Source organism: Heterodontus francisci, chromosome 14, assembly GCF_036365525.1.
Source record: "Heterodontus francisci isolate sHetFra1 chromosome 14, sHetFra1.hap1, whole genome shotgun sequence".
In the NCBI taxonomy this organism is placed as follows: Eukaryota; Metazoa; Chordata; class Chondrichthyes; order Heterodontiformes; family Heterodontidae; genus Heterodontus; species Heterodontus francisci.
In genome coordinates this window covers 56183860-56206074 of record NC_090384.1, presented here as the reverse complement: position 1 = coordinate 56206074, position 22215 = coordinate 56183860, and the positions used below count along the sequence as shown (strand labels likewise).

At 40.8% G+C, this 22215-nt stretch overlaps 1 protein-coding gene across 4 annotated transcripts in view; it reads right to left on the bottom strand.

The window, feature by feature from the left end:
* Positions 1 to 22215, bottom strand: part of pik3c2a (phosphatidylinositol-4-phosphate 3-kinase, catalytic subunit type 2 alpha) — a 176472-nt gene that overhangs the window by 49800 nt on the left and 104457 nt on the right. For all 4 annotated transcript variants that reach the window (XM_068046269.1, XM_068046268.1, XM_068046270.1 and 1 more), the window contains exons 12-18: positions 18977 to 19099; positions 16724 to 16891; positions 16447 to 16558; positions 12252 to 12391; positions 10402 to 10590; positions 9310 to 9403; positions 6960 to 7054 (exon numbers count right to left, since the gene is read on the bottom strand). In XM_068046269.1, coding sequence (XP_067902370.1) covers positions 6960 to 7054; positions 9310 to 9403; positions 10402 to 10590; positions 12252 to 12391; positions 16447 to 16558; positions 16724 to 16891; positions 18977 to 19099 — 921 coding nt within the window. The remainder of the gene's footprint in view (positions 1 to 6959; positions 7055 to 9309; positions 9404 to 10401; positions 10591 to 12251; positions 12392 to 16446; positions 16559 to 16723; positions 16892 to 18976; positions 19100 to 22215) is intronic.

The following is a 22215-nucleotide window of genomic DNA, read 5'->3' as shown; positions in this document are numbered from 1 at the left end:
CTGTACCCCTTCAATATCAGGCCAATAGGCAATTTCTGCTATTACCCAATTTAGTTGCTTTCATGGCATATTGGTGTTCAATCAGCAACAAGTCTCCTTTTGCAGTTTGGAGTTTTTCTGGCTTTGTGCCAGTTTCTAAAAGAGCTACAGTGTCTTTATTGCTGGCACTATAATTGGAATTTATCTGTAAAGATAGCTGCTCACACTAAGTGATGAGTGGTCATGGTATGACTTCAAGCCTGGAGCAATGTGGAACAGGAAATTAATTTCAAGAAACTAACCAAAAGCCATTCCCACTCAATATCAGGTTTAGTTCTACAGCTCAAGTGCTGGATTGTTTCAAGTTATTCAAAAGGGGCAGTTAAGGCAACTCAAAGCTTCAATTAAACAACAGCAACTTGCATGTCTATAGCTTTTTAAACATTGCAAAAATGTCTGAAGGTCCTTCACAGGAGTGTCATTAGACCAAAACTGCCACCACACCAAAGGAGGCGATGTTAAGTGGGGCAACTAAAAACTTGATCAAACGGGTAGGTTTTAAGGAGGAGGGAAAAGGTGGAGTGGTTGAGGGAGGGAATTTGAGCACTTGGTGTCTAGCCAACTGAAAGGACAGCCACCAATGGTGGGGGAGGGAAGGAACATAGGAATTGCTAGGCAAAAAGACCAAAGTCCTTTTAAATTTGCCTTCTACCATGCTGCTAGTTGCTTGACACTATGATAATTGAATTTTTGACTAAATAAAGCAATCAAGAATATTTTTATATAAAGCCTTTAACATCCCAAGGTGCTTCATAGCAACATTATAAAACAAATATGATGTTGAGCCACATAAGGAGATACTGGGGCAGATGACCAAAAGTTTGGATGAAAGAGAGAGATAGTTTTAAGGAGCATCTTAAAGGAGGAAAGCAAGGTGGTGAGGCCGAGAGGTTTAGGGAGGGAATTCAGAGGTTAGGGCCTAGGCAGCTGAAGGCACGGTGACCAAATGGTGGAATGATTAAAATTGGGGATGCTCAAGAGGAGTGTGGATATCTTGGATAGTTGTAGGGCTGCAGCAAATTAGAGATAGGGAGGGACAAGGCCATCTCAATTAATTAGTCTACAACAGACCAGACATTAGGAAAATTTCAGTGGTGGAGCCCTTTGGGAACCACAGGTCCAAAGTCACTTGTTCCTCCCAAGCATGCTACATTTACTTAGTCATATCTCAAATTACCCATGTTGAGTACCAAAATGTTATTTTCAGAAATAAACTTAACTAATTTGGATCTGATTGAACCAATACTAACGGCTTCCATGGTCTCCCTAGGAAGCCTGTTCCATAGATTGATTAGTGAAATATTGTACCCACAGATTAGTTTTGAATGGGTGTGGGGCGCCAAAGGTGGAGAGTTCTTTGAGGGTTGTAAGGGCTGGAGGAGACAACAGAGATAGGGAGGGGCAAGGCTCTGGAGGGATTTGAACACAAGGGAGTATTTTAAATTTATGGTATTGATGGACTGGAGGCCACTGTAGTTCAATAAACACAAGGGTGATGGGTGAACAGAACTTGGTGCACATTAGGATATTGGCAGAGTTTTGGATGAGCTCAAGTTTATGGAAGGTGGAAGATGGAGGCCAGCAGGAAAGCATTGGAATAGTCCTGTCTGGAGGTAAAAAAAAAAAAAGGAGTTTGAGGGTTTCAGCAGCATCATAGAAGGAGACAGGGATGGAGATGGGAGATATCACGGAGGCGGAAGTAGGTGGTTTTTGAGATGATGATACAGGATAGGAAGCTTGCCTCAGGGTCAAATATGATTTTGAGGTTGCAAACATTCTGATTTCATCTGAGACGTTGGCCAGGAAGGTGGAGGCAATTGGTGATGAGGGGACCAGGTTTATGGCATAAGCCAAATATGTTGGCTTCAGTTTTCCCAATATTTAATTGGAGGAAATTGTGGCCCATCCAGGACTGGATATCAGAAAAACAGGCTGACAACACAGAGATTGTGGAGGGGCCAAGAGAGGTTGATGATGAGGTAGAGTTGAGTGTTTGTGAGCATACATGTAGAATCTGACGTCATGTCTTTGGATGATTTCACAAATGGGCAGCATGTAGATGAGAGAGAGTGCGAGAGTGTCAAGGATGATGGTTGGTTGACTTATTTTAAAAAGGTTTCTTCTTGCCAATGACGCTCACATCCCATGACCATTTACTTGCCTCATGACTCCCTTTAGCCCTGCAACAACTCTTTTGCCATGTCATGTCTCCTGTCTTCCACTCTATCACAGACCTCCCCCTTTTGTTCTTTTTCCACTCTCCCCCTTTTCACTTGCTTAAAAGCTATTATATTACCAACTTTTCTCAGTTCTGATGAAAGGTCACAGACCTGTAAAGTTAACCATTTCTCTCAACAGATGCTGCCTGACCTGAATATTTCCAGCATCCATATTTTTTTGCTTTTGTATTTGGATAGCGGTCTTGGTCTTCACTTTCACTTATTCGGAAGCAGAGAGTGCGAGCGAGTGATCAGCTGGGAAGGTCAGTTTCAACTTAAAGTTAATTTCCTTTTGTTTCGGCATGTAGTGTCTCCCACCCGCCTTCCTCCTCGAACCAAAAAAAAAAGGACTCGGGTGGTGTGTAGATAAGGTAAGTTTTTTTCTATTTCTCTTTTTTTTTTAAATCGTGTGATTGGTAAAAACTTTTCATTCCTTTTTCATTTATCTAAGTTACGACTAAGTTCTCGTGACTCCTTCACGTGCAGGAAGTGTGTCCAGCTGCAGCTCGTTAGACCACATGACGGCTCTGGAGCTGCGGGTGATCTCACTTTGGAGCATCCGCGATGCTGAGGAGGTCGTGGATAGCATGTTTAGCGAATTGGTCACACTGCAGATTAGGATTGCTGAGGGAGAAAGGGAATGGGTGACCAAAAGGCAGAGAAAGAGCAGGAAGGCAGCGCAGGTGTCCCCTGCGGTCATCTCCCTCCAAAACAGGTATACCATTTTGGATACTGTTGAGGGAGATGGCTCACCAGGGGAAGGCAGCAGTAGCCAGGTTCATGGCACCGTGGCTGGCTCTGCTGTTCAGAAGGGCGGGAAAAAGAGTGGAAGGGCTATAGTCATAGGGGATTCGATTGTAAGGCGAGTAGATAGGCGGTTCTGTGGTCAAAAACGAGACTCCCGAATGGTATGTTGCCTCCCAGGTGCACGGGTCAGGGATGTCTCAGATCGGCTGCAGAACATTCTGAAGGGGGAGGGTGTACAGCCAGTTGTCGTTGTGCACATAGGCACCAATGATATAGGTAAAAAACAGGATGAGGTCCTACAAGCAGAATTTAGGGAGTTAGGAGCCAAGTTAAAAAGTAGGACCTCAGGAGATAGTAACCTCAGGATTGCTACCAGTGCCACGTGCTAGTCAGAGTAGAAATGAAAGAATAGTCAGGATGAATGCGTGGCTTGAGAGATGGTGCAGGAGGGAAGGGTTCAGATTTTTGGGACCTTGGGACCGGTTCTGGGGGAGGTAGGACTATTACAAATTGGACGGTCTACACCTGGGCCGGACTGGAATCAATGTCCTTGGGGGTGCTTTTGCTAACGCTGTTGGGGAGGGTTTAAACTAATGTGGCAGGGGGATGGGAATCAAATGAGGTGGTCAGTGGACAGTAAGGAGGTAGTAACTAAAGCCTGTAAGGAACTAGATAATGAAGTCAGCGTGACTAAGGGAAAGAGTAGGCAGGGAGCAGATGATGAACGCCAAGGGACTGGTGGTCTGAGGTGCATTTGTTTTAAATGCAAGAAGTGTAGTAGGTAAGGCAGATGAACTTAGGGCTTGGATTAGAACCTGGGAGTATGATGTTATTGCTATTACTGAGACTTGGTTGAGGGAAGGGCATGATTGGCAACTAAATATCCCAGGATATCGATGCTTCAGGCGGGATAGAGAGGGAGGTAAAAGGGGTGGAGGAGTTGCATTACTGGTCAAAGAGGATATCACAGCTGTGCTGAACGAGGGCACTCTGGAGGACTCGAGCAGTGAGGCAATATGGGCAGAACTCAGAAATAGGAAGGGTGCGGTAACAATGTTGGGGCTGTACTACAGGCCTCCCAACAGCGAGCGTGAAATAGAGGTACAAATATGTAAACAGATTATGGAAAGATGCAGGAGCAACAGGGTGGCGGTGATAGGAGATTTTAATTTTCCCAACATTGACTGGGATTCACTTAGTGTTAGAGGTCTAGATGGAGTAGAATTTGTAAGGAGCATCCAGGAGGGTTTTCTAGAGCAGTATGTAAATAGTCCAACTCGGGAAGGGGCCATACTGGACCTGGTGTTGGGGAATGAGCCCGGCCAGGTGGTTGAAGTTTCAGTAGGGGACTGCTTTGGGAATAGTGATCACAATTCCCTAAGTTTTAGAATACTCATGGACAAAGACGAGAGTGGTCCTAAAGGAAGAGTGCTAAATTGGGGGAAGGTCAACTATACCAAAATTAGGCAGGAGCTGGGGAATGTAGATTGGGAGCAGCTGTTTGAAGGTAAATCCACATTTGATATGTGGGAGGCTTTTAAAGAGAGGTTGATTAGCGTGCAGGAGAGACATGTTCCTGTGAAAATGAGGGATAGAAATGGCAAGATTAGGGAACCATGGATGACAGGTGAAATTGTGAGACTAGCTAAGAGTAAAAAGGAAGCATACATAAGGTCTGGGCAGCTGAAGAAAGACTAAGCTTTGAAAGAATATCGGGAATGTAGGACCAATCTGAAATGAGGAATTAAGAGGGCTAAAAGGGGTCATGAAATATCTTTAGCAAACAGGGTTAAGGAAAATCCCAAAGCCTTTTATTCATATATGAGGAGCAAGAGGTTAACTAGAGAAAGGATTGGCCCACTCAAGGACAAAGGAGGAAAGTTATGCGTGGAGTCAGAGAAAATGGGCGAGATTCTAAACGAGTACTTTGCATCGGTATTCACTGAGGAGAGGGACATGACGGATGTTGAGGTTAGGGACAGATGTTTGATTACTCTAGGTCAAGTCGGCATAAGGAGGGAGGAAGTGTTGGGTATTCTAAAAGGCATTAAGCTGGACAAGTCCCCAAGTCCGGATGGGATCTATCCCAGGTTACTGAGGGAGGCGAGAGAGGAAATAGCTGGGGCCTTAACAGATGTCTTTGCAACATCCTTAAACACAGGTGAGGTCCCGGAGGACTGGAGAATTGCTAATGTTGTCCCCTTGTTTAAGAAGGGTAGCAGGGATAATCCAGGTAATTATAGACCGGTGAGCCTGACGTCAGTGGTAGGGAAGCTGCTGGAGAAGATACTGAGGGATAGGATCTATTCCCATTTGGAAGAAAATGGGCTTATCAGTGATAGGCAACATGGTTTTGTGCAGGGAAGGTCATGTCTTACCAACTTAATAGAATTCTTTGAGGAAGTGACAAAGTTGATTGATGAGGGAAGGGCTGTAGATGTCATATACATGGACCAGTAAGGCGTTTGATAAGGTTCCTCATGGTAGGCTGATGGAGAAAGTGAAGTCGCATGGGGTCCAGGGTGTACTAGCTAGATGGATAAAGAACTGGCTGGGCAACAGGAGACAGACAGTAGCAGTGGAACGGAGTTTCTCAAAATGGAGACGTGTGACCAGTGGTGTTCCACAGGGATCCGTGCTGGGACCACTGTTGTTTGTGATATACATAAATGATTTGGAGGAAAGTATAGGTGGTCTGATTAGCAAGTTTGCAGACGACACTAAGATTGGTGGAGTAGCAGATAGTGAAGGGGACTGTCAGAGAATACAGCAGAATATAGATAGATTGGAGAGTTGGGCAGAGTAATGGCAGATGGAGTTGAATCAGGGCAAATGCGAGGTGATGCATTTTGGAAGATCCAATTCAAGAGTGAACTATACAGTAAATGGAAAAGTCCTGGGGAAAATTGATGTGCAGAGAGATTTGGGTGTTCAGGTCCATTGTTCCCTGAAGGTGGCAACGCAGGTCAATAGAGTGGTCAAGAAGGCATACGGCATGCTTTCCTTCATCGGACGGGGTATTGAGTACAAGAGTTGGCAGGTCATGTTACAGTTGTACAAGACTTTGGTTCGGCCACATTTGGAATACTGCGTGCAGTTCTGGTCGCCACATTACCAAAAGGATGTAGATGCTTTGGAGAGGGTGCAGAGGAGGTTCACCAGGATGTTGCCTGGTATGGAGGGTGCTAGCTATGAAGAGAGGTTGAGTAGATTAGGATTATTTTCATTAGAAAGACAGAGGTTGAGGGGGGACCTGATTGAGGTGTACAAAATCATGAGAGGTATAGACAGGGTGGATAGCAAGAAGCTTTTTCCCCCCCCAGAGTGGGGGATTCAATTACTAGGGGTCACGAGTTCAAAGTGAGAGGGGAAAAGTTTAGGGGGGATATGCGTGGAAAGTTCTTTACGCAGAGGGTGGTGGCTGCCTGGAACGCGTTGCCAGCGGAGGTGGTAGACGCGGGCACGATACCGTCTTTTAAGAGGTATCTAGACAGATACATGAATGGGCAAGAAGCAAAGAGATACAGACCCTTAGAAAATAGGCGACAGGTTTAGATAGAGGATCTGGATTGGCGCAGGCTTGGAGGGCCGAAGGGCCTGTTCCTGTGCTGTAATTTTCTTTGTTCTTTCATCCTGGTTGTGTTGTTCGGCATTCCTACTTTGGTGGATGCTAACTGATCTGGTGGCATTAAATAGCCTTTCAGAGAAGCTACACAGTCATTTCAATTAAATAGAGTTTTGATTTCCAATTAATATTCAACACATTAGAATAAATTGAACAGATTGATGCCACTACATTGCTTTTCCTATTTAGCTGTAGTTGGAGGAAATAATTGGTGGAAAATGGAAAATAAAACACCCAAGAACCAGAGCTCTGATGTGTGCTTATTCCAAGTAAGTTAACCGAGAAAGTAATGCTTACTGCATGCATATAGTTAAAAGTTATCTTCTTACCAGTATAAGTGGTGTGCTACACAAACATTCCCCAAAGCTCGAGACAAAAGGAATTTCACTAAGGCGCTGTCTAGGTAACACTCATGCTTCACAGCCTAAAAGTAAAACAGTTAACAGTATAAATCCCACTATATTCAGCAAACACAAAATCCTAACTTCTAAAAATATTAGCATGAGTCCTATTGGACTCAGAATTTACATAATGCAATAAAAGGCCACCATCTTTGGAAAAAAATGGAGTGTCATTTGTGAGTGGTTTTACTCTTTTTAAATTAGAAGAAAGATTTTTTTGAGCTGTTTAATGTCCCTTAAACAGAATTTGAATGCAAGATTAAAAGCCCAGAGGTAACATACATCAAATCAAGTAGATAATTGGTAGGGACAGAATACACCCAGACTTCTGATCTACCTTGGCCTGTAACTGGACAGCACATACCGTTGCGATCTTGGTACAGACCAATAAATAAAGAAATTCAAACTCCCAATTATTCACGGAAAGAACTACACCACAAGATTTCACATTTTAAGCAAAAACCTTTACTGTACAAGAGTTAAACAAAGCAAGCACTACTAACGTAACACTATATTCTGTAATTACTTATACTTTAAGAACATAAAAATCTCAGCAGAACACTCCCCATTTGAATTATACTTTCACCCAAGAGTCCCCCTATACTTTACAGGATCTTGAGAATTCCTTCATTTCTCCTGGGACCAATTCAAAGCATACCACAGCTTTCAGGAATTCACTTGGATTCTCCTCAATTTCCCATCTACCTTCCAAGGTGAGGTATTTCTTGGGAATTCTCCCTCTCGCAACCAGCTAGGGGAACCCTCCAGCCATACTCCAAACACCGCACAAATTTGAATTTCCCCAGACTGAACCTCACCCGCATCCTTGTGCAATGATTCCAAATCAAACACCCTTGGTTCCTGATAGCTTCTGTGCTCCTTGTCCTAGCTTCTGGCAGATTCTCTCTCTGCCTGGTTCAAGCTGCTCCAAAACATGGGCTAACTTTGTGAGAAATCACAGAGATAAAACACCAGACCAAAAGGCATCTTCCTGCATAATCTATCTCCATAGCAATGTGGTACACGCCGAATATCCCAGATCGAAATTTAAACTAATTTAATTTCTGTCTTCAAAACAAAACCTTTAATCCTGAGCCTACATGAATAATTCACATTGCTAACAAAGACAAGGCAGTTTTCTTCAGATTTACAATCCTCAGTTCCCCAATTAAATTGGGGGTGGGGGGGGGCACCTGCTGTTTTATGGCTCTCACCCCTCTAACTTTGATCCTGTAGGTACACATGGAAGGATCTTTGAAGTGTAAATATCTTGGGTGGTCTGGCAACTTCTGAATTCCAAAGTTTCAATTACCTTACGTTTACAAAATTAATTCCCCAACACTAAAAACGACCTCTAAAAATATAAGCCATGAAATGAGATGATTGTAATAATACACAAATCAATGGACCCAAGTTCTGTCTTTCGATGTAGTTTAAATTAGCACACAAGTAAGTTAAAAATAGGCCTTTAAATCATTCAAGACTTAGAAACTAGATTAACCATAATTTGCTAAATCTCTGCTCTGCAAGTGTGCACAAGAGTGACATCTGTGCCCTTTCCCAAATACTTGATACTTCATGGATTACAAGGCATTTGATGAAAAAGTAAGAATTCCATATAGCAACTATTACAGATATAGAATTGTGAATTTCGTTTTCTTTAGGTTATTGAGAGCAACCGATCAATTTACTTGGAATCAATGCTTAAACAAAATGTTGCTGCCGGTTCTGAAAATACATTTGGAAAATGAACTACATATGATTAATTTGATTTCTAAAAACGCTGAAAAATTCACTGCCTAATAAGAGAAGCCAAGTTTGATCCCTGACCTATTTACAATATTTAGGCTCACACGTGAAGGATGGACACTTGGACTAGATATTACAGGCTGGCATCACCTGTGGAACCATAGCCTAATGAGGACAATGCTTTTCAACTGGGACCAAGAGAAAAAGAAAAATAGGGGGGAAAAAAACTAATTCAATTAATTTTAAAGAAGTCAAATTAAGGTTCTTTCATCGAGCTTTAAAAGTAATCCCGTTGCTCAGAGCAGTGAAAAAATTTAAGTCAGACCAGCCAGGGGATATCACCACCATTGAAAATCTTTCATTAATTCAGACCAATTGCAAGTTAGCACCTTCTCCTCTGAAGTTTTATTAAGCTCCACAAACAGCCTTCAGATTAGCCTGCATACAAAAGGATGGCATCAGGAAACACGCAATAGTTTTACACTGTTGAGTCCAAATGTTTTAGATTATGAACAAACCATTTGCATACCTCTACAAATTGAGGCAGATAATCAACCAGTTCATCGTCCGTCATTAGTTCAATCCAGTTCACGGCTTTACTTCGTACTTCCTGATCTGCAAACCTACAAAGAACCACTACAGTCAAAGCTCCAAGTATGCTATTTAAATCCACAGTAGAGACTTTGTATTATCTTGTGTTTACAATTTCAATTCAAATTATATTCTTCAAACGACTAGCACTATTAAAACTTGCAGGTGCAACATATAACTATCAACAACTGTGATTATAAGTTTAGAAAGTCATTAAATGTGACTCAATCACTATAATCCCATGAATTAAAATGGTACAAAAGTCCATTTCATGTGTACATCTTATTATTCATTTTCTCCTTTCTCCCCGGCCAGTTTTCTTTTCCACCTCCTGTTCAGGACGTCTACTCCTTGGTTGGCACTGTTCCATGCAGGACAGTCACCATCCAGTTGTTGTTACTGTCATAGTAATCACTAGGTGCTCCTAGGTGAGACATTCCAGGCTGCTAGAGTGGCACAGCAGTTAGGTAATAACTCCCAAAATATTTGGTGCAAATCTGTTTTCAGAGTTGAGCTTTGTTTTTCCACAAAGTAACTTGAAAAACTCACCACCCGCCTCCCCAAAAAAAACTTGACTGAGGTTTTCTTTTGACTAACGTGATCGGATGGATCTTGATTGAGAAATAGCTGCCGTACAGTGTTAATTTATATTGCATCACATCAGTCTCTTCCAAGTAAAATATAAACTACAAAAATAGCACAATGGAGTTTAAAAAAAACCCATCTCTTCAACGATTTACAGTTAAAACCATTGATCATTCTAGGATATACGGTTCTATGGGTATCCTATAGTATCTCAACTACATTGGCTCCGCTCTCACCAAAAGAATAAAGATTGTTGCAGATGAATCGACCAGCAGGGGCTTCACAACTAAGCGGTCATGTTCTCACCCAACATTCGCACTGATTGAACAGAGAATAGATCTCAAACTATTACAGTTGCACGCTTGTCTGGGAAGCACTGGGCAGTTAGGAGAAGCAGGACCTCAATGGCTTATAACACAGCTATGTTTTAAAAAAAAATGCTTACTTAGAATCTAGTAGTTCCAGGGCAGCGACAGGAGAGAGTGGAGTCCATTGATGGAGAAGAGAGTAGATCTCTGGTAGAGTATCCCAGTCCCAACTTGGCACACAAGCAAGTATCTTAGGAAGGCTGTTATTGTGGGAAAAACAGTACAGTCTCTTATCCCACAAAAGTTCTTTATCGGCCTTGGAAGGTCTGCAAATAAAAAAGTGGCATTATGTTAGAACTATTACTTTCACTATTCTGTCATTTTAGCTATATACTACCATAAAAGCTAATTAGTTCCTCCTCCAAAAGTTATCCCCTTTATTATGAAAAGTGTCAGCATCCTGCAGTACATCCTCAGTCACTAGCCACACTCTTGATACAGCACTAAGTTACATACACCAAACAGCACAGGTTGTCAGCCTGCATAGGATTAGCTTATTACACAACCAGAGATGAGCAGCTAAGGTCCTACGGGTTTCCACCGGGTGCTCCAGTTTCCTCCCACAGCCAAAGATTTGCAGATTGATAGGTAAATTGGCCATTGTAAATTGCCTCTCGTGTAGGTAGGTGGTAGGAGAATTGTGGGGCTGTGGTAGGGAATATGGGATTAATGTAGGATTAGTATAAATGGGTAGTTGATGGTTGGCACAGACTCGGTGGGCCGAAGGGCCTGTTTCAGTGCTGCATCTCTATGACTCTAAGTGTGCAAGAACAATGTGATATTACCCCATGGTCATAAACACGTAATCTAAACACACGCATAAAGAATTGCTACTTAAGAAGATTACTGGAGGGCTGCTGCCGCCCAGGGATATGCAATTATTCTGTTGGCACAACATAAATTTAAGCAACATATTTGGAGCCATATTGGAAGCATTTAACTCATACTTTAAATTCAAAGTAATTATCTTTTCTTGTGGTTTATCAAGTTTTTAAATCTAAACACGTAGTTGCTGACAGGCAAGATGAAGCATTAAATTGATAAACAGCAAAACAGAAATTGTAACCAAAGTCAATAGTTAAGCACACAGTGAACCTGCACAGATTTCAGACAGGTTTAAAAAACAGTATAAATTTCCAGATCAGTCCTTCGCATTAGAATTTCCTGATATGGTAGTTAGGAGGAACAGAAATAACACTCAATGCTTGGCAACACTTATTAGAAAAATCTACCAACATCACACATGATGGCAGCAACTGACAAAAATGAAGGAAGGAAGGAAGGAAGGAAATAGATATGCAGTAGCTCTGCAACAAGCATCTGGCCTTTGCTACGGAAAATGATGCAGTGAATTTATCCCTGGCTCCAATTACTTTTCCTCCCTCTAGCTCAGGAATCAGTTTTTGTTCTACAACCAATCCACTACTGATCAGCTAACTCAGCAGACCAGGAATTGAACTCAGGACATTCTGGCCTGCACGGTTCAATACTTTTCTTTTACTAATCGCCTTCCAGGCAGTGACCCATTTTTCTGTCTTTGGGGGATGCTAATTTAACATACATTCTGCCTTTCAGAAGCAAGATTAATCTTTTCAGTGTCAGGATTAAAAAAAAGTGTTCTTTTTTCTTCATTTATATGAACTTGAGATCATCAGCCAAGTAAAATTATGAAATAATTCACTTAAGCTTGAGCCAGTACATCTGGGTACCACTTCACCTCGATTTAACAAACTGATAACTTGCAGCTTAAATAGATCAGATGGTTATTACTTAGATGTGGCATTTCATTTATTCAGAACATGCAACTGCATACCTAAATTAACACAACCTTTGTAAACTGAACTTCTAAAGATGTTGCCTTGAATGGGATCGTATATATGCAACAAAATCAAAATGAAATCAAAACATGTCCACAGGAAGAACCTACTCAAATGTCAAATCTTTGGCAAACACCTCAAGCAGCTGTTTCTGGAGACCTTGATCAAGTGTTTCAAACCCGAGCTCAACCACTCGGCTGGACTGTGGAGGACAGTAGACAATATCAAAGGCGAAGGATGGAAAGTCCACCTAAATTAAAAATAAAGCTAAATGTTAGAATCTGCTTCCTACTATTACCTACTGTACATAAAGCAGACAAAAGAAAGTATATTTGTGTTTTGTAAATTAAAAAAAAAAAAGTTGTAGCTGTTCTGCTGGTCTAAAGTTCAGGATTCAATACCTTGACCAGAATGCATCTTTTGCCCAGAATTTCTGCAGAGGGCCACCATGAAAGCCAATGCAGGCCCTCCACCAATTCTGCACAATTTAATAATTAAATGTGAAACACATGCTTTAATGGGTCCCCTATTGTTTGTTATTTATATAAACGACATAGATGACTATGTGGAGGGTAGGATCAGTAAGTTCATGGATGACACATAGATTGGCCGAGTGGTTCACAGTGGAGGTGGAGTGTCTTAAGTTACAGGAAGATATAGACGGGATGGTCTGATGGGCAGAAAAGTGGCAGATGGAATTTAACGCTGAAAAATGTGAGGCGAGGTACTTTGGAAGGAGTAATGTGACACGGAAGTATTCAATGAATGGCCTCACACTGGGAAGTTCCGAGGAACAAAGGCACCTTGGCGTGTTTGTCCATAGATCTCTGAAGGCAGAAGGGCAGGTTAATAGGGTGGTGAAAAAGGCATATGGGACACTTGCCTTTATCAATCGAGGCAAGATTACAAAAGCAGGGAGGTCATGTTGGAGTTGTACAGAACTTTGGTAAGGCCACAGCTGGAGTACTGTGTGCAAATCTGGTTGCCACATTATGGGAAGGATGTGATTGCATTGGAGGGGGTGCAGAGGCGATTCACCAGGATGTTGCCTGGGATGGAACATTTAAGCTATGAAGAGAGGTTGGATAGGCTTGGGTTGTTTTCGCTGGAGCAGAGAAGACTGAGGGGTGACCTGATCGAGGTGTACAAGATTATGAGGGGCATGGACAGGGTGGATAGGGAGCAGCTGTTCCCCTTAGTTGAAGGGTCAGTTACGAGGAGTCACAAGTTTAAGGTGAGGGGCGGGAGGTTTAAGGGGGACTTCAGGAAGAACTTTTTTACCCAGACGGTCTGGAATGCCCTGCCTGGGAGGGTGGTAGATGCAGGTTGCCTCACATCCTTTAAAAAGTACCTGGATGAGCACTTGGCATGTCATAACATTCAAGACTATGGGCCAAGTGCTGGCAAATGGGATTAGGTAGACAGGTCAGGTGTTTTAATGCATCGGTGCAGACTCGATGGGCCGAAGGGCCTCTTCTGCACTGTATGATTCTGTGATCATCTGGTTAATGCTGTGATCATGACAATGACAACTAAATTCTAATCTAGTTGCGATTGTGATTATCCCTCCTCATCATTCTTTACCGTTGCAGTCTTTGACAAAGTCGATCATCCCAGCCTTCTCCACTGTCCAGCTGAGGTGAACTGCTGTCACCCAGTTCCCCTCCTGTCTATCTATTCATAGCCAGAGAATCTCCTGCAATGGCTTCTCTTCCCACTGCAAGAATCCTGGGAAATTGGGTTTTCTTGCTAATTAATGAGTGCTAACTTAAATACTACAACTGACTGATAAATCTTCACTAGTTGTGATATGATAATGGTTATAATAAACTATATTTTTTAATCTCCATTTGTGATACGCCCTGGGTAAAAGTAGCTGAGAAGTGACTTGACGGAAAAACTGAATTGTGCCTTCACTGAACAAATATTGGCCCAAAAAATTTAAAAGGAATCAATTGGTAAAAAGGTAAACTTAAGCAGAAATTCCAGCAGAGCCTGAAAACCGACAGGCTGCCGTGTGAGAACTAAAAGATAAACACCTTAGCAGAGTCGCAGACCCAGATATAAGTAGAGCCAAGTCAAAATAAGCGATTATCAAGGCCATGTTTTTCTTGCTTTAGTCAAGCTTGGCTTTGGAATGTTTACAAGCTGATAGGAGTCCGGGTGAAAGATCCTGTGACCTTGGCGGGCAGATGGGAACTGGTTTCCATAGGCTTTCTTTGCACAGGAAAGACCAAGAAGGGATTCTCTGAGCAGAGAGATTAAAGGTATTCGGCCAGTGAAGGCCCCTGCAGATGAACCCTTGTGGAAGGATGAGCAGGCGGAGGGATCACATCTACGTGTCGTACTGACTGGCAAGACACTGCGGAGTAGCCGTGTGGAGATTGTGCTTCTACGTAAAAGGTAATGCTGTTGCATTTTAAGACTACTGCTCAGACATTAGCATGCGCCAAGTCTTACTTATACTGAATAAAAATCTAAAATAAAAACCAACTGTCTTAGCACTCCTGGCTGGCTCACCACTTCTGTTGGAATTTGAGGGTGTTGGGAATTAATTAACCCTTCAACTTCCTCACTCTCAAATTCTGAAATGATTCAAAAAGACATATCCTTATTGGTTACAGCGGTTATCCTCTATCCAAGAGAAAAGCCACTAGCATCAGGCTGTGCCACAAACTTGGTTCCCCAAATGAGACTGTTGGCAACATGAGCATCCCATGTCCCCTTCCTTATCCTGAGCTGAATATTTAACCCATTTCCTTTCCATCAATTCGGCTCTGTAATATCACCAATTTTGTCCCCTCTCACCAAAACCCTCATCTGTGCTTTTGTTACCTCCAAGCTCAATTATTCCAAAGGCCACAAACCCCTTCCTTCTAGTCAATAGCTTCACACTGCTTGGACTTCTTGTCAGGTGCATCTACTCCCAATTCACAGAATAATTTTTATGTTTTTACTTTTCCAAATATTTATCTCACTCCCTTTTAAGAGCTTTGCCTCAATAATCACTTGTGGTAAAGGACTTCATGTGTGTGGGGGGAATAAAAAGGAACTTCCTCATTTGTCCTTCTAGTAATAAACCTCAATAACATTTGTCCCTGTTATTGATCTGTGAACCAGTGGAAACAATCTTCCACTACTTACTCTCTCAAAACACTTCAATCTTTAATGTCTAGTGGACTTTCAATCCCAGATAGCCTCTCATGAAGAAAAGCCCTTTTTCTTTTTAAATCATTTCTCGCCAACTATAAATTCATTTCTGGCACTGCTCGAGTGAATTGTCACTATACTTTTTACAGCTATAATGCCCTTGCAATAATGGGATGCCCAGAACTACATACAACAATCCAGCTGTGATCTAACCAATGTCACACACAAATTGAGCATCTCTTTGATCTTATAAACATTACCTAAATATGCAAAACCCAGTATTCAATTTACCTCATGACTTTTTCTACCCACATGCCTCTAATCATTTATGGACCTACGGTCTGAATATTGTAAACATTTAAGCCATCACCATTAAAAAAAAAGGATCAAATTCACCCATTATAATCATTTTTCAATGCATGCTTTTATTGAATAATTAAGCTGCACTCAGTAGTTTATTGCAGCTAAATCTACAATGGTTCTGAGAGTCATCCTGTCCAAGGAAAACAAAGGCAGATAGAATAAAATCAGTTAATTGGGTAAATTCAGAAAGATACAATTGGATTTTTGCTTTTAGTTTCAACAGTAAAAGTACTCTTTAAAAAAAAAGTTTCTTTAAATCAAATTTAAAAAGACTAAACCATTCCAGAGTTGTTTCTCAGAAAATCTAGGTAATGCCTTAAATATAAAATAGCAAAAAATACATTGACTGTTTTGAGCATAAAAAGCTTGGGCAGCGTGCTATCACATGAATGTAGTGAGAACCACTAATTAGTGGAACATGGTTGTTGAGATGGGAAAATCTGTGATTTGTTGACTGGTGCCCAGTACAGTTCCTCAGTTTTTCTGCAATGACTATGTTCATTTGGGATTTGTCCCCATAATTGATCGCATTCATAATCAATTTTTGGTCATTCAATAATCAAAGCTAGGCTTTAATTTCAATAATTCAGGTCTTTTAAAGTTTAATTTGCCTTTAAACAAATCTTGCTCCCTATGATAACTGGAAAAAATGTTATCACCTGCAATTCTAACTAGGTAACTGGAAGAGTTGATTTTTGAGCAGAAAATCTGACAAAAACACCTTTGGAGGTTAAAACTCTTACAGCATGAACCTTCCAACAGGGTTTAACTGACCAGAGAGCTAAAACTCACTTGCAATACAATTCTCTCCATCGAGCTTCCTTTTTTGTTGATAGTCCCACCACTTGGATTCACAAGGACAGATGTCCAGAGACTAAGCAGCTTTGTTCCACTTGTCAATACACTGGCAAGACAAAAGGGGGAAAAAAAAAAGAGACAGAAGAGGAAAAATGCTTAGGTGTCAAATAAAATACCCACAGTGAAATGAGGTACTTGCCCAAATTGTTACTCATTGGACCACAATCTGGCATAGCACTTCAACAAGAAGCAGAGGAGTAAAAATTCTTACTGTTTAAAGTCAAAGAGAGGCATGGAGACTCGACCAAGGTACTCAGGTCCCTTCCGTTGTTTGTTAGAATCTGGTGATCCAGCAGTTGAGGGATTTAGAACTCCATACAAACCAAGACTTAGTATCGATTCAAGGGGCAACTGTGCAATCTGAACAGGGAAGCTGATACTGGAAGGTGGAAACAAAAAAAAAAAGGTTGGTATGATACCACAAACACGGCAGCCAATACTTATTGAACTATTGGATTAGTCATATTGGAAGCTGGAGATAAACTTACAAATGACAATTCTCTAAGGTTTTCAGTATTGTCTCTACTGAAAAATTCAAGTCAAAAAAGTATTTTAAAATCAGATAACATAAAAATGCTCGTTAGGAAGAGGATCAGAAAATGAGAGTTTCATAGGGAGTCTTAAGCTGTTATATGATCATTTTAGTGTTGATGTGAAGTAGTTTCAGAAGCATCAGCATGAAAGTTGATTCAACTTGAGTGCAGCAAAGATTACAAATCCCTTCTAGTCAATAACCTCACACTGCTTGTACTTCTTGACAGGTGCAGTCCAACTTTAGCCTGGTGCAAAATCATGTTTTAAAGAAAAAATAGGGAATCGCCTGGACCTGTAAAGACTTTTATAAATTCATTTTTGCCTCCTTGGTATTGAGACATAGTTACATTTTAATGTTAGGGCAGAAAATGCTATCACTGAGCACAATTCTTCATACTTTCCCAAGCATGAATGGTTGTAACTAGTTTCTTTCTGAACTCACTGATGGCTGCACCTGCCAGCAAGTTGCCATAATCTCCAGGGAGGGGAAGCTCATAATTAGACTAGTCAATTGTTCAAAAGGAAATAGTTGAACTACGGCTCACTGAAGACATGGGGGAAGAACTTATTACACGCAACATTGCTATAAATCGAAAGAAAACGCAAACTTTTCCATTTACAGCTCTTTCTAACCTTTTGTCGGTTCAAAACCGGGACATTATTTCAACACAACAAAAGTAGAAAACAATGGGTAGCTGGCCAAAACCTCACAAAACAACTTTACCAAATATTCTCTATTGACTTACTGTAAATGATAATCTTGTATGGATCCCAATGACAGCATTTTAATGCACTGGGTCTGTACCCAACTTGCGCAAACTAATTTGTCACAGGGAATCAGTCTTCACTCATATTTCTTTTAATGTCATCACTTCTAACAAGCTCTCTCCTTCCTTTCCCATCTCTACTTTATCACTCAAAAGCAGACATTAGTAAACAAGCTGCACTGACATTTCACAAGGATTTGATGCAAGCATTAGAAAACCTCATTTAAACAAACTTTCTAATTTTAAAAACATAAACTTGATATTTTTGAGAAAATGTGGAAGCAGTCAATAAATGAATATGTTTTTGGAATATTGAAATATCAGTGGCAGGTTGAAGCATAAAATTGATAAGAATACACTATTGCAGCTTTGATATGGGAGACACCAGTTTGCAACCAGTTGTGCTTTTAGACCAAAGGAAAACTAAGATTGTGGGAAAAGTGGCATTTCAATTGTCTTAAACTAGATTCAGGATTTATCTAACCCCTGAAGATATCGGAGTTCCCAGTCATCTCTTACCTAACAAGCTACCAACAGAACAAATAAATTTTTCTTTTTTTTCCTCCTCTGAACTCATTACCTATTCTGGAGGTGTATGGTTCCATGGTTGCCAGCTGAGGTTCTGGTACCTTACCCAGCTGGTCACTTCATTCATGAACCTACATGGGCAGCAACTGCAGATGATTCAACCACTGACATTACAACTTAGCCTAAACCAGGCCTCGTCCAACACACACACAAATATGAACTTTCTAGCAAGAGGCTACTGGATGGTGAACATGAACACAACCCATTGCGATTTTCTTCTCACCAAATTTCAAGGGTGCTGAGGCCACCTGTAGTCCCCCAACAGAAACAACATATCTCAGCATGTAGCAACTGAACCTGCAATTTCCCATTCCCTATGGCTTGGCAGGACACCAGCCTTTTAAAAAAAAACTTACAATATCAGGGCAATCCAGTGCTATTTCAATAGGAAAAAAATAAAAGTTGCATTTCCATAAGGGTTGCAAAAACACTCAACAGGTGTGCACTTCTACTGTGCCAGGGAGTCAAAGACAAGCAAGTTGACTAAAATGGCAAATTCCTACGAACTTTTGATTCCAAGATGAATTTCTTACCAGACCCTATTTAGTTCATGCAAAAGCAGAGAAAATACTCACAGTTCATCCCACTTGATGTGGTAGAAAAAGCTGCGATATGTCCCAACTTTCTTAGATTGGACTGGTTTAAAGAGATCTTTTCCATTATGCGTCAATGAACACATTAGAAAGTATTTCTCAAAACTAAGGAGAAAACAAGCACTAATTATCAACAGAACTACAATTAACTGAAGTAAATTTCTGACAGTTACAGCTTTGGGAAAAATAAAACTTTTCAGTAGGATCCTAAATAAAAATTAGACAGCATTACATTCAATGTAGTGCATGCAAGAACAATTTACCAATTTCAGCACAATATAAATAAGAAACTCATGATAGATATGGTCAGTACATAAAACATTGTTCAAGTGTGAACGGTTATTGAATACCTTGCAAGTCCTTTTCAAAAATCTCTTTTCAAGTTCTTAGCATGTGACACTGATCTCCTTGGTAACACACTGGGGTGCAATTCCCTAGCCTGTGAGACAGGCAAGTGATCCATTCCCAGACCTCTGCCAAAAAAAACTTCTCCGAATCAAATAGCATGGAGATATGTAAAGGAAGCAGGGTGGTGCCGGTGGGGGGAAGGTGGGGGAGAAAAGAGAGAGGGGGTGGTGCGTGGGTGCTGGGCAGCACAGCTGGAAAAAACCCCCCTCATTTTTCCTGCCCGTCATTCCTGCCCCCATAAATGCTCCGTCGCTATCCTTAGTTGCCCAAGTCGCACTTTCCCACTGTGCAAGTTATCACTGCAATACATTTAGATCCCGATACTCTGCACTAATGTACTTTCTCATGGATCGCAAATTTAAACAGGAAAACCACTTGTGTATAAATTGGATCAAGTACAAGTAGTACTGGCCCCAGTCTGAATTGATGTTAAGGTGAAATACTTAAGAAAACTGTACTGTCAGAATGTGGTTTGACCAACATGAATCATGAAAACGCAGCCAACTGTGCAGCTGAAATGAGGTAGGTTTGTAAAGAAAAACTCCCACCAAAAAGTTGAATCTTTGCATTTTAGAGCTTCATGAATGGCAAACCCCATACAATCTTACTAAGCGGTGCTTCAAATCTGTACTTCAAGGTGATTTGTCTTGAACAATTTTGCAGTTCACTATAATACTGCACGATAACAGAACAGGAGAAATTCAGGGCCTAACTGTTACAGCATTTCATCTCACACCTCTGCACACTGCAGCAACTGAGAATTTGGATATGTCTGTTAAACAGAAATCTGGTGCCAATTTTTCCAAGTGGATACAGCTGATTCTACTGTTCCAAGCACACAGCACTTACTTCTCAAAGATCATCATAATGTGAATGCACACCCCTACCGCCTGCTCCCACTAAAGCAAACATTGATGAGGCTTTGACTTTTGGACACAACAGCTATGACTAACCAGTTTAGTTTCACAGCTCTTAGCCTTTTCTACTCACTACTATTAGTAGATGAGTAGCTGATGGGAATTCAGCTGAAGTGAAGCAGCAGTGTATTTCCACATTAGTGTTCAAGCCAATAGCATTCACATCAGGAGTCAAGTACCAATCATTTTGAATGGACTTCAAAAATATTGGTTATTGGACATATTTTCATGAATACTGCAAGACCGAATTGTCTTTTAACTTTGAAGTGATCAGATGAATGTTACATTGTCCTATAACTTCAACATTGAGCCTTGTGCTTGAATTCAGTAAAGTATAAACTCTGGAGCCAAACACTATGTTGTTCACAGATACTACATGCCCTTTACACACAGCAACAAAATTCAACACCCTTCTGTGACTATATATGCTGGGGCTTCCACTTTTATTCTTAATATGGGAAAGCTGGACACTGTGAAAATAAAATGTTGGTCAGGTTTTGTGCCACAAACAATGGAAATTGATATATTTAATTTTAATTCCCCATCTTTGCCACTACACCTTGATTGTGTTACATTTATGACAACCATGCTGCGCTAAAGAAAATGGTTATTTTTTTCCTCTTAACAGCAGTACAGAGGAATTATTTAATTTGTGAAATACAACATGCCCAGCCAGGAATGAAAATGTTCTAATTTGTTTCTTTGCAGCAGATTGTTATTTTAAATGGAAAATGTAGAAGGCACAGATTGGATAAAACACTGAAAATCATATTTAACAGAGACAATCCACTTATAACTGTTGTACTGCACATCTTACAATATGACCGAGTAATTTCTGCTCCATAGCAACATTGATGAAAATAACTGCAGTCAAACTGGGGTCAATTCAGCAGCGGGGGAGATCAACTCCTCCAATTGGCTTTTCACATCATTTTATACAAGTCACAGTACTGCTGAAGAGACATTTTTGGATTTTTTTTAAAATTTAAGAGTAAGGTTGGAAATCTCACTTGCAGTCAGACACAAGGTGAATATAAATGCACATAAAAGTAAAATGTGACAAAGCGCCACAGACAAATACAATGATCCCTGATTATGGATCAGCCCTATCAAATGCATAAATGCAATCATCCACACCAAGGAGCGGAAGCGAGGAAGAGAATTAAGCAGCCAAACATGAAGAACTATGAAAACGTGAAGTGTCTTTTTGCAATACTTCATTTACATTCATAAGACATTTGGAAATCCAATTGAGAAACAAACTTAATTGAAGTATTAAGCTGAAGAAAATGGCCATGGTTATGCTGAGTGTTACATTTATGACAACTACGCTGCTCTAAAGAAAAGAGTTATTTTTTTTCCCTCTTAACAGCAGTACAGAGATTAATGCTCAGTTCCATCAAGTGGTTGATGTTCAAATCCTGCTTCGTGGAGTCTCTGATCTGATGAGTGAGCAATGTCAAGTGGCTAAGCAATAAGTGAAGGCTATAGCATCTCAATAACTGGGAGCAAAAACTGGATAAGAGTCATACTTGGTTGGTCTCTGCAACCTCACAATAAGGTGAATAGATTACAACTGACCTGTAAATATGCACTACACATTATCCTACATGTGGAACTCCTAGGCTAGGTGGAAAATAAAATGGTTAAGATTATGGGGAGAGGGAGGGTGAGAAAACTGGCAGGACTCTTATTCTTATACACTTTTTATATTTAGTGTGGAATAATTGAAGCAAGCCTGATTTAAAAAGCTGCAATGCTTATAAATTTATAGTTTTGATAATTACTGTCAAGGTTGTATGGCAGTTCTTCATGGGTTCAATTCTCATTTGCTATTACTGTTTTAAATACACAACAAGCTAAAAGACACCAAACAGAAGCTGTGAAGATTGCAAG